This window comes from Vipera berus (genome assembly GCF_964194415.1).
Source record: "Vipera berus genome assembly, chromosome: 2".
Classification (NCBI taxonomy): domain Eukaryota; kingdom Metazoa; phylum Chordata; class Lepidosauria; order Squamata; family Viperidae; genus Vipera; species Vipera berus.
In genome coordinates this window covers 263132987-263145178 of record NC_138203.1, presented here as the reverse complement: position 1 = coordinate 263145178, position 12192 = coordinate 263132987, and the positions used below count along the sequence as shown (strand labels likewise).

Sequence of the window (12192 nt, the reverse complement as noted above, 5' to 3'; positions counted from 1 at the left end):
AGTGTGCTGTCTAGATTTGCCATGGCTTTCCTCCCCAGGAGCAAGCATCTTTTAATTTCTTGGCTGCAGTCCCTGTCTGCAGTGATCTTGGAGCCCAGGAAAATAAAATCTGTCACTACCTCCATTTCTTCCCCATCTATTTGCCAGGAATTGAGACGGCCGGATGCCATGATCTTGGTTTTCTTAATGTTAAATTTCAAGCCAACTTTTGCACTCTCCTTCTTCACCCGCAACAAGAGGCTCTCTAGTTAATTTTAGACGTGGCCAAAGGTCTTCAGCAGCAAATGCAAGGTAGCGGTGGACCTGTTATTTAATTTTTTCATTTTTTTTTTCGAGGACTAGTCTCATATGGAGTAGGCAGCTCCTTAGGAGTGGTAGAGTATTCTGGCATGCTATCAAAAATCAGCCAGCACTTCAGTCAGGTTCTATATTTGGAACAGGGGAGGGGCCCATCCTGTCTTTCAGCCAGCCAACTATCTTGGGACCAATTCTGATGGATAGGTAAGGATGACAGCTTAGCCCACTGACCTCTCCAATGACATCACAAAAATTCCTGTTCTTCCTCTTTATACATGTCAATCTGCCATATATAGTTGGTTAGGACAACCTGTCACTAAGCGCGTTTTTGTCTGTCCTGATCCTGCCTAGGTCATCATCTCCACATAGGAAGACAAATGATCAAATATTAAAAATCCCATTACTTTCTAACTTTGCAGCTCCCCAATGGTGGACTGGCTCCATCTGTCACAATTTGACCTGTTGACAGAGATGAGCAACAGCCCGGAAACTAAATCACATTGAAGATGCACGATGAATTCAAAGCTATCATTGACCGCTGTACCTTAGCTTTAGCTCATAAAGCCATTCTGAGCACCATTTGTCCAAACAGTTGGTATTCTATTAGTTGCATCAGGTGAAGAAAATCTGAAGCTTGCCTACAAAAGAACACATAAAACACAACACCCACATCTACAAAATACTTTATTTCTAGGCTCTTTCCTTGGCTTAATTTTTGAACACAAACATGAAGCACAACGGGAGTTTACAAACATAAGGCCAACAGTGAACAAAAATAATACTCTTTCAACAGTGTCTAAATAAAGTTAAGATGTAGTTTAGTCGAAGTGTGTGCAAAGTTCAAGGACCTGCTCAAATAATATGTAATAAAAAAATGAGCCCCCTGCAGGTTTCTGGAAGAAAAAAAACACCTTCCAATTACAATCTTGAAAACATTCTATACTTAATCCTTAATTTATCCCTTCCACCATGATCATAATCTCCTAATCCTTTTAATCTGTGCATTGCTTGTGACAGAAAAGTAATTAAAAAAATAGGCTATACAGCAGCCCATTTTGGTACCAATAAAATGTTGATGGCTGACTTTATCTGGAATAAACGTTTTTTAAAAAAATTCAACAGCATTACAAAGTCGAGCTCTGCTTCTGGCATTTACAATCCAGGCAGACCTCCTTGCCATTTTGGAAAAGTGATTAGCTCGCCACTGTCTTTCTTCTTCTTTCCTCCAAAATTTCTTCCTCTCCTTCCCCCCCCCCCCAGCATTTAAAAACAAAACAGCCTTTAAAAGAAGAAATCAGGTTGGGGAAGCCAATTCTTACTATCCCTTCTGCAAATGTAAAATAGTGGCTGAAAGAGATTCAAGGCTGTTAAGAGTTCACGTTCCTGGAATTTGAGGATCCCACCACCCACGGGGGTGGGGGGTGGATTTAGGAGCAGAGCAGGACATATTCCCCGATTACTTGTCAGCAACATTGAATTTTAGCCTTCCTATCGGGCCCTGGAGGGGGAGAGACTGGATGTTTAGGAGCAGGAGCAGCACTGCAAAGCCTGCAATCTCATCAAGCTCAAGAGCTTGAGAAGGAGGCCTAGGCAGGCCTGATTTCTATAGCAGGTGCAAAATGGGAGGCGCTGGTTGCTTAAATCCTTCAGTCTCGATGGCAACTGAATCTATAATTGAAGAGGAGGGACTTCAGGGAGAGCTGCTACCATTCACTTCTCAGGAAGCAAAGGGGGACAGAGGGAGAAGGGGTGGGAACAGTAATTTAAGGGTTCTCAGAGTGGGGTGGGGGGCGAATCCTGTTTTGCAAAGGCCAAGAAAGCCCTTACCTCAGGCCTCCACTTCACAATCTGCAGAATGCTCTGCTTTTAAAACCACTTCCAGCTGAGAGCCTTTTGCTACACACACACCCACACACCCTGCTTGCGAGTGATCCCAAACTGGCTTGAAATCCTGAGGAATTGGGGGCAGCCTTTCCGACCAATCCATTTTATTAAAAAAGTTGAAGTTTTCATCAGCTCCGGCTCACCTCCTCAGATGCCACCAAAGACTAACGTAGCTGTGATGCCTTAGCAGGCTAGAGTGAGCTTTATTTTTGGTGAGATCTTAGGCGTTTCAAAATATATACTAAATCAGTTATGAATGAAAAGCCAACCAATGGATCCTGCCACACGGATGCTAAAAGTGGAGTGCTTGAGGCTGACTGTCAAGGAAATGAGAAGAAAGAGTGAAATAAAATGTTCCAGTTGATCGGTTACTAAGCATCACAAATTAATCTTCAACAAGTTCGGTCTCTTTCAGGATATTTCAAGGCAGATGGTCACAGTCCCCCAGCACACCTGAGGCCTGGGTCAAAGGGGCCTGGTTCAGAAGATTATATAAATCAAAGCCAACTCCAGCCTACAGAAAGACAGGTTTTGGATGAAGCTGTTAAGAACATCCGCCTAATTCCACTTTATTCTGTAACTCTTTGATGGCAAAAATAGAAGTGCTCCTAATCTTCAACATTTGTCACTAGTCACAGGATACCATTGCCAACTAGCCTGGCACTTACCTGAGATTCACCATATGGGCACTGAAGCAGCTTACAAACGACACAGCAGATATGTTGCCGCAAAGAAGTGAAAATGTGCTACGGCATCCAGTAATGAACTCTTCAAAAATCTACCCAAGCTGTATTTTCCAACTGGATGAGCAGGGAATTCGTAGCCAGTCCTCTGCACCAAAACCCCCGTGTTTCTCCATCTGCGTATCTGAAGATTGTCATGTACAGTAGTTAAGTTCTCTAAATTTAAAAGCCAACTGCCTTTGCCTTGTTGTCAATTTCTTGCCTGTGCTCTCCACGGACTAGATATGAACAGGGGGGAAAAAACTGTACAGAAATGTACTGAATGGCTCTCTGGAGACCTGCAACAGAGAGCCTCTTACATCCCCTCAGCCTCACAGATCAAACCAAGAATCCTTTTAATTCTGCATCCAGCTATGGCTAAACAAATGCTTTTGAGAAATACACAACTGAAACAGGAAAGCAAAAGCTCCTTATGCTGTACTTTCACTCCACTATCTGGTGTTCAGAAATATATGAGCACAAAGAAACTACTTTGCTAAAATGAATAACAGCTGGTGCTTAAAATTATCTTTCCTTACATTTAACCTTCCTGAAAGAGTCATACTACTTTCTGCTACATGAGACCAGGTCTCTGCAAAAACAAAAAAGCTACCTAAAAGCCCAGGAAACGACAAGAACAGACTTGTGAAAATCAGTTTGCTTTTTGCTGAGCTCCAAGCAAATGACTCCTAACTCCCACTGCTGGGGAGGTTAAAGCTATTCTTTCCAGCAATACCTAAAATTCTGGGCTCATATTCAAAACAACAAACCAAATATTGCTCTCCTGCTTTGGGAAGAAGGAAGCTGTGAGCAAAGTATTCTCTATATAACAACACAATGAATTGATAGAAAAGAATATTTATAGTTCAGGGTTGAACTGTGGGGTTCTTGGTGCTCTCCTTGCTTGGCTGTTTTCTTGCAGACATTTCATTACCAAACCAGGTAACATCATCAGTACACTGACGATGTTGCCTTAGTTTGGTAGTGAAATGTCTGCAAGAAAACAACCCAGCTCAGAGAACAGCTCAACCATGAGCTATAAATATTCTCAAAGACCTCGTACACAGTGAATTGGCAAAAGAATCAAGAAAAGGGAGGGAGTGGCTTTAAAAAAAAAAGCTTTCTTAAGTAGAGAGCAGGAAGGGGGCTGGTTGTCAAGGAAGGACTGGGTCACCCTTCTCCAGCCAGTAAAATTACTCCCTATTTCTTTCAAAAGAGCTGGGTTCTTTCTGTCTGCAGATCAATGCTGGCAGAGAACAAAACTCAGATCAAATACTGGGAATCCAGCAGAGACATAAAGAATTTTGCAAGTGAAGGGATAGAAAACTAGCACACCCACAACCATCTAGGGCTTGTTGAACTCCTTGTTTGGCTCCCCTTGAAGCATAACTCTCAAGAGCTTGCTTAGCACAGGCATTATGTTTCAGGGTCAGAGGTCATCGTAGCCAAACCATCAGCAGCAACAGTTAAGAGACGATTTTAATGTTTGCCGAGAAAGGCTGGGTTACGGAACAGTTCTGAGTGCAGTTTGTGAGTGTGGTTAGCTGCTTCACTCATCCGTAGGGCAAGAAAATCCCCCCCCATCTTAAGCGCTGAATAAATATTATAAATAAAAGACAGCTGCCTCTATTTAGATGCTCTGATCCAGGCAGCAACAGAGAAAACAGGCAGCATGTTTCCTTGCGTGGAGGCCCAGCTCTCTTTTCAAGGAGCTTCCAGCACGGAGCCCTCACCAGGAAGTTAAAACAAGAATATTGACTTCACTGGGAGGTAGACAAGCAGCGGCCAACTGGGAGATTTGGGTTCTTTGCTCCCCTTGAAGTACCACAAAGGGCTTTGGGACCGCTCAGCCAGCCCCGTTAGATGCAGGCCCCAACTCTGGACAAGTAGCTCTCATAATTCTCTTCACAGCGTTGTATGCAGTGGCAGAAATAGTTCACATCAGCAATGGCCTCCAGAAGGTCTGTCTGTACTAGGCAGATGTCATAGTGCTCCGAAGTAGGAACTGTCTGGGGAGTGTCACTTCCTTGCCCTAAGAATACCTGTTGGGCCAAGATAAGAAAGAAAGTCAGCATCCTTTAACTCACAAAGCAGAGGGGCCCAAGCGGACAAAGCAAAAAAGGAAATTCGCCATCCCTTTTTCAGTACTGTTTGATTTCTCTAGATACTAAATCTTAAACCCTCTTAGGAGGCTTTCCTCTGGAGAACATGTCAGCCCAAATCCTGCTAAGTCGGAGCATCTGCTTTTCACAGGGCTTCTAACCCCACAACCTCCTTCTCAGCCACTAGCCACCATGACTAACCACTCAAGAGACAGAAGCAGGCAACGTCATTGTTGTTCTTATTAAAAGTAGTCCTTGACTTGCGACCGCAATTTCTGTGGCCAAGTGAGGTGGTTGTTAACTAAGTCACACTCAATTTTATGGCTTTTTTTAACCCATGGTTGTTAAGCAAATCACTGCCATTGTTCAGTGAATCATCTGGTTGTTAAACAAATCTGGCTTCCCCCATTGACTTTGCTTGCCAGAAGATGGCTGGGAAAATGGTGATGACGTGAACTTAAATACATGCCTTATTTTTTATTACATGACCATGACAATGCAGCAATAGTCGTAAGTGCGAGGACTGGTTGTGAGTCACCCTTCTGAGTGCTGCTGTAACTCTGATCTGTCATTAAGCAAACAGTTGTAAGTTGAAGACTACCTGTATTATGCTCAAAAGATCACGAGGAATGTGGTGGGGGCATCACAAAGAAGATAGGACTGACATTTTTCAGCTTGGTTTTCATGGTGGGGGTCACTCTTTCATGTCTATAAGGAGTATGAACAATTATACTCCCAATTCTCAATTCTTGAGGGTTGCAAAAAGGTGGACTTGCACGGATCAGTATCTTGACTGTTCTCAAACAGCAAGGACTGGTGAGGGAATGGAGTTCCCAAACACCATTCCTTTAAGTGTGGATGGCATTAGAAAGGGATGGATTCCAGCAGACAGCATGGATGGTTGAATTTTTATGAGCCCAGATGAATTCTAGACAGGGATTGTGTAGGACTGACACTGCAATGCCTAGCAATAGAAGATTTGGAAACCTTGAGATATCCTCTTCTCCATCACTTACTCTACTGAGAAAATTCCCACTGCAAAGCACCAAAACATATAACATCTCCCGCCCGGCCCTGAACCTACCGTACAAACAATAGTTCTCTCAAGCCAGCTTTGAAACTCACACACAGGCTGAATTACAGGTAGAGAAGATCACTCTGGAGCATGCTCAGATCTACTCACTAAGAGGGAAGAGCTGAGCTTGGGACGCGAGGGGAAAAGGCAAGGTCTTTTCAAAGGGATCAAGGCTGGCTCAGAGCTAGCAAAATTTTCCTGGCCTCCGACAACTGCAAGATCTGACCTGAAACCGGCAGGAGGAAAAAGGAGGGCATGGAATCCCAGGAGTCCTCTCTGCCCCCTTGCTTTCTAAATATAATATGACCTGAAACTGACTGGCTGGGGAAGAAAAGGAACAACATCCAGTGGTGGGATTCAGCCGGTTCGCACCACTTCGGCAGAACCGGGAGCTAATTTTTTTTTGCCCAGGCCCAGAATGGACTTCCGGAAGCAGCATCCACATACAGAACCGGTTGTTCACCTATTTGAATCCCACCACTGGACAACATCCCCTTCTCTCTCCATCTCCCCTTCTTCCAAGACCACTCTGTAGGCTGAGGCAGGGTAAAATGTTCCAGACAGGGCCCTTTGCCTCCTCCACCAAGACCTGAGTACAAGCGAGCCCAGAATTTATATTGCTAAAATGAGAATTTGGTGAAATGAGTTGTGCCCCATTTTACGGCTTTTGTCACCCCAGTGGTTAAGTGAATCACTGCAGTTGTTAAATTAGTAACACCGTTGTTAAGTGAATCTGGCTTCCCCCTTGACCTTGCTTGTCAGAAAGTTGCAAAAAGAGGATCAAGTCACACACACACACACACACACACACACACACACACACAAACATGACACAGCAACCGTCATAAAAATGAACTGGCTGTCAAGCATCTAAATGTAAATCACGTAACCACAGGGACGCTGCGATGGTGGTAACTGTGAAAATGGTCGTAAGTCGCTTTTTTCAGTCCCGTTGTAACTTCGAACGCTCACTAAATGAACTGTTGTAAGCCGAGGACTACCTGTATTTACTGACCACCTTGAGTGTCCATTGTCGGGAAATGAAAAAGTCCCAGCCTCCACTAGTAATTTTCCCTGCGCTGTGAGTGGCACCAAGGCTCAAAGAACCAATGTGATGGCTTGAATCCAACAAGAACCAATTAACCTTGCCTGCCGAGCTTTTCCTCCATCCCCTAGTTCAGGCAGCACGCACTCCCTCCCAGCTGCCTCCCTTTCCTAAGCAAAAGCTTTTAGGCCAATATAAAGAGCTGCTATGACGGCCTTTCTCTTTGGCTCTCCCAACTTCTTGGCTCTGGCAGCAAACTGCCCTTTAAGCACTCAGTATTGCAAAGGAGCTTTGGGCTGCGAAGAAGCAGGTTGCTGGGCTCCGGGATGTGGGGTGGGGGGAAATGGAAATGATTCACACCGAGGACAGAAGGAGCACACCGCAAGAATAGGCACCAAGCATCTGCTGTTCCACGCCAGCCACCATTTCTCCGCTAATCACCTGCAATTATGACAGGCGGATGGCTTACCCATCTCTGCCACCTTTGGGACAGTTTAGAGAGAGAGAAATAGGCAATCCTTGCCAGCGAGGCAGAGGTGCTCTTAAAAGTAGTCAAGGCGACGGGTTTTTCTGCTGAAGGGTAGAATAAAGTGGAGGAATCACAATAGCGAGTCTCCACTGAGTGCACAAAACCTCCTGGGTGTCATCTCCGAAAGCGTAGCTTATTTGCCAGGATTGACAAAAAGGGGACTGCGGAATTATAATTAAAAGCTGTGAATGACCCACAAAAAGAATCTTCTATTAAAAACAGGATTGGAGCAACGCTTGTCCCTAACAGTACCTGGGGATGGACAATGGTGTCGGAATCAGTCAGTCGGATATTGTCATCTATAAAGATATGCTGGACTCTGGGGTCCCGAGGATCAACCCAAATGGGCTTTCCACCTTGGCTGGAATAATTATTCTTAGCCCACCTGCAACACAAAAAGAGACACAATCTGTAGTGATCAGCTGAGACATGCATTCATTTTGCTCCTTGTGGGAATGGAATAAAGGAGGGAAAGAGAGGAATTAATCCATGCAGGGCCATACCGGGTGGTCCCTTTTTTAATTAAAGTACCTGGACCTTTCCTCAATTTATTCTGTTTCTAAGATTCAGGGTTTCAGAGGATTTTGAGTATCATTTACTTATTACTTACCAACCAACAAACAAGGAAAATAATGGCTGGCAAGCTGATGGGACAGGAAGTGAACAGCCAATAAATTCAGACAAAAAGAAATATTGTGCTGAGGACCTATACGGTCTAAATTTTGACCACTGGAACTGTCCCTGTTTTTTCTCAATCCTTTTGCAATGAGGTGGATAAATTCCCACGTTTCTGTGTAAAATAAGGGTAATGGAACTAGATTTTGGTTTTCAAAACAAACAAAAGTATCCGGATATTGTAAGACTGGAAAAAAAACCCAGCTCTGCATATGAAATATGTGTAAGCTTGCTTCTCTGTGCATCTAATCAGAGTTGTTTGTGCCCTTATAAAGGGTACTCAAGAAAAGAGAATCCTTCCTGTAAACAAACAAACAAATGAATTAACTGCTGTGGCAGCATCTGCTGAAGCCTCAGGCCGGTTCCAAAGGAACCTAGGAAGTCTTGTTCAGGGCAGGAGTTATTCAAAGCAAGAGCTACAAAGGGATGTAAGATCCCTGATATCCAGCCTTTAAATATTCTTAGCAAATATAGTCCAACATCTCTGAAAACATTCTGTACATCCTATTAAATACATCTTAGAACATTCCCTTAAATGTTCGGTTAAAACCTGCTTCCCTATCAGTTCTATCCATTGCTTCTGCCCTTTGGAGTATCAGAAGATAAGTCTATTTTACATTTTATATGGATAGACCTTCAGACATCCACCAAACAGAATAAGATTTTTTTTTCCTTCTCCTGAAACAGAATAAGCAAATATTCCTCTTAAGATTCAGTTTCTAGAATTCTCTCAATCTTGCAATCATTGTTCCCTGAGCATCATGCACCTCAAACCTTTTGAAATACCTTCAAAATTTCAGAGTACGTTGAATACTCTTGGGTACCAAGATGGGCGTGGGCAGTCACTGAATTGGAAGGCAGACAATTAAAGATGCTTCCTACCACCTTTCCTAGGATGCTGGCACCCCCAGCTTTCAATTTTTTGTGGGGTCTGGGCATCCAACCTCATTATTTTTTAAGAATATATAAAACATCTCTATTGGGCTGAGAAGTCCTATTCCAATTTAGATTATAACTAAGGCTCCGTTTCCCCATATATTTATTCATTCATTAATTTAGACAAATATTTTAAAACTCAGGCATGAGAAGGGGTTTGGTAGACACAAAGGAAACTGCAAGTAGACAGCTGATGCTCACAAACGCTATACTGAAGATTATAGAAATAGAAATATGTACTGTTACTAAGTAGGTATACCAGAAATAGAAATACATATTGTGACTAAGCTAGGCTGAGATGATACCAAAGCTAGTTTTTCCAAATGAGAAATCAAAGCTACAAATAAGTTGTCTATGGAAATTCTCAGTCATCCAGGTGATGGCTGTCCCAAAGATGCTTTTTCAGGAGGCAACTGGACTTTCTGGTTTTTCTTTGAAGAGGTTTTGTTTCTCATCCAAGACGTTTCTTCAACTCTGAAGAAGCTTCTTGGATGAGAAGCAAAACCTCTTCAAAGAAACACCAGAAAGTCCAGTGGCCTCCTGAAAAAGCACTTTGGGGCTACAAATAAGTTAGACAGCATGACAAGGAAGCATAAGTCAGGTGAGACCTGGCTTGGTTTCCGATTGAATAGAGGTTGCATACCTCCAGGGCAAGATTAACTCACAAAAAACTCTTTAAGCTAAACTACTCCAACTCAGTGACGTGCAGATTTGCATAGTCCAGGGGTAGGCAACCTTGGCTCTTTTATGCTGGCTCAGGAATTCTGGGAATTGACGTCCACGAGTCATAAAAGAGCCAAGGTTGCCTACCCCTGGCATAAGGTAAAGGTAAAGGTTCCCCCGCACATGCGTGCTAGTTGTTTCCAACTCTAGGGGCCGGTGCTCATCTCCGTTTCAAAGCCGAAGAGCCAGCGCTTGTCCGAGGACGTCTCCATGGTCATGTGGCCGGCATGACTATACACCAAAGGCGCACAGAACGCTGTTACCTTCCCACTGTAGTGGTCCCTATTTTTCTACTTGCATTTTTACGTGCTTTCGAACTGCTAGGTTGGCAGAAGCTGGGACGAGTAACAGGCGCTCACTCTGCTACGCGGCACTCGGGATTTGACCCGCCAAACTGCCGACCTTCTGATCGACAAGCTCAGCATCCTAACCCACTGAGCCACCGCGTCCCTTAAACCCCTGGCATAGTCATTGGAAAAAAATGTAAAACTTATCTAAAGGCTACCAGGATGGGAAAGGCCACTTCCTGGACCAGACTCAGCAGGTTATAGAAGCAAAAAAACCTCCTGCTTATAACTCCATATACTGTATCTTGGCTGAGGTCAGTCCATTAAATGCAAAGGAAAAAGGACACAAATCAAACTGTCAGAAAAAAAAACATGGAACTGGCGTTAGCAAATAAAAGGATAATCATTTTAGTATTAATGACTTCCATAAGGCTGAAAATACACAATATTGGATTTTTTTTTTTACTGTGATACAAGAAGACTATTTTAAAAAGTCACTGGATAGTAATCTGATCATACAGGCACCAGTAATCCTCATTTAGCATAATCGGGACTGGCAACTCCGTTGCTAAGCACTGCAGTCACTAATGATGTCACGTGACCGTGATGAGCTGATGATGTCATTTCCCATTTGGTTATTGAGCAAATCACTGCCACCTCAGATGGCAGTGATTAAAACTTAAAATTTTACTTCTGTGTTCTCCATTAACTCTACTTGTCTCAAGTTGGTTGGCAAACACAGAAATGACAATCACATGACTGCGGCATACTCCAGTGGTAAAAAAATGTGAGGATTGGTTGCAAGCTGTTTTTTGTTTTTTACACTATCATAACTTCAAACAGGGGCTAAAGAAGGCAGTCAGCAAGCAAGGACTACCTGCATTTGTTACTAAAAAGCCAATCACTGTAAATAAATGTAGGCCAACAAGAAAGCACACATCTCACCATTCAAAGTGGTCCTGGAAACCACTGATGCCTTCCCTGGAGCTGAAGTAGGCATACATTTTCCTGCACCCGTTATCGCTGGAGAGCTGCTCAGCTCCATGGCTTAGTGCTACTTTTTTCTTGCTGCAACGTATCCTTCCAAGTCTGGGATCTACAGGCAACTGCGGTAAAAATAACAAGTGAGGTAGAAGAAACATTATTCAAAGCACCAATTCTAGACTGCCTCAAACAGGCTGAGATGACCAAAGTAGAGGGGAATTTAAGAACAGGGTCCAGAAAGAACAGAAAAAAGATCACCTCTCTAAATGGATAAAAGCTACGTTTGTATATGAAGAGATATTTGATAAGGGAATTTTATCACCGGCATTTAATCAGGCTTATATTACAGTTATGCCAAAAGCAGGTAATGATCACGTTCAGTGTGCTCATTATCGTACAATCTCATTAACTGACGTTGATACAAAGATTTTTGACAGCAGTGCTAGCAAACCGATTACAGGAAGTGATGTTGTTTCTTATTAACAATGACCAAGCAGGATTTATAAAAACTGGGCAAGCAGCAGACAACTTGAGAGCAGTCGTAGATCTGATAGATTTGAATTAAAAATAAAGGTCGACTTGTAATTTTATCACTAGATGCTGAAAAGTCTTTAATAAAATACAGAAACATTACAGCTTGCTGTAAAAATAATTTGCTTTGGAGTTCATAAAATAGACTAAGATATTATATGATTCGCCAATATCTAAAGTGAAGATTAGTGACATGTTTTTCTCCCATTTTTTTTCATTATTTAAAGGAACTAGGCAAGGAAGCTGACTTTAACCCTTGCTTTTTAATATCTGCGTGGAACTCTTAGCTTGTGCTATTAGACATCACAGAGAGATCTATAGAGAAGGATATATTTCCACTGAACAAAAATTGGTTTTATTTTCAGGTGACAGTGTTTTGTTTATTTCTGAACCTTATAATAC

The 12192-nt window shown here is 42.9% G+C and overlaps 1 protein-coding gene across 1 annotated transcript; it reads right to left on the bottom strand.

The window, feature by feature from the left end:
* Nucleotides 1-964: 964 nt before the first annotated feature.
* Nucleotides 965-11290, bottom strand: LOC308661678 (uncharacterized protein). Its single transcript, XM_081316796.1, has 3 exons — nt 11221-11290; nt 7907-8039; nt 965-4945 (listed from the first exon to the last, which is right to left on the bottom strand). Exons 1-3 carry the CDS (start codon nt 11277-11279, stop codon nt 4763-4765), a joined length of 375 nt encoding a protein of 124 aa, XP_081172922.1. The 5' UTR covers nt 11280-11290; the 3' UTR covers nt 965-4762.
* Nucleotides 11291-12192: the final 902 nt, after the last annotated feature.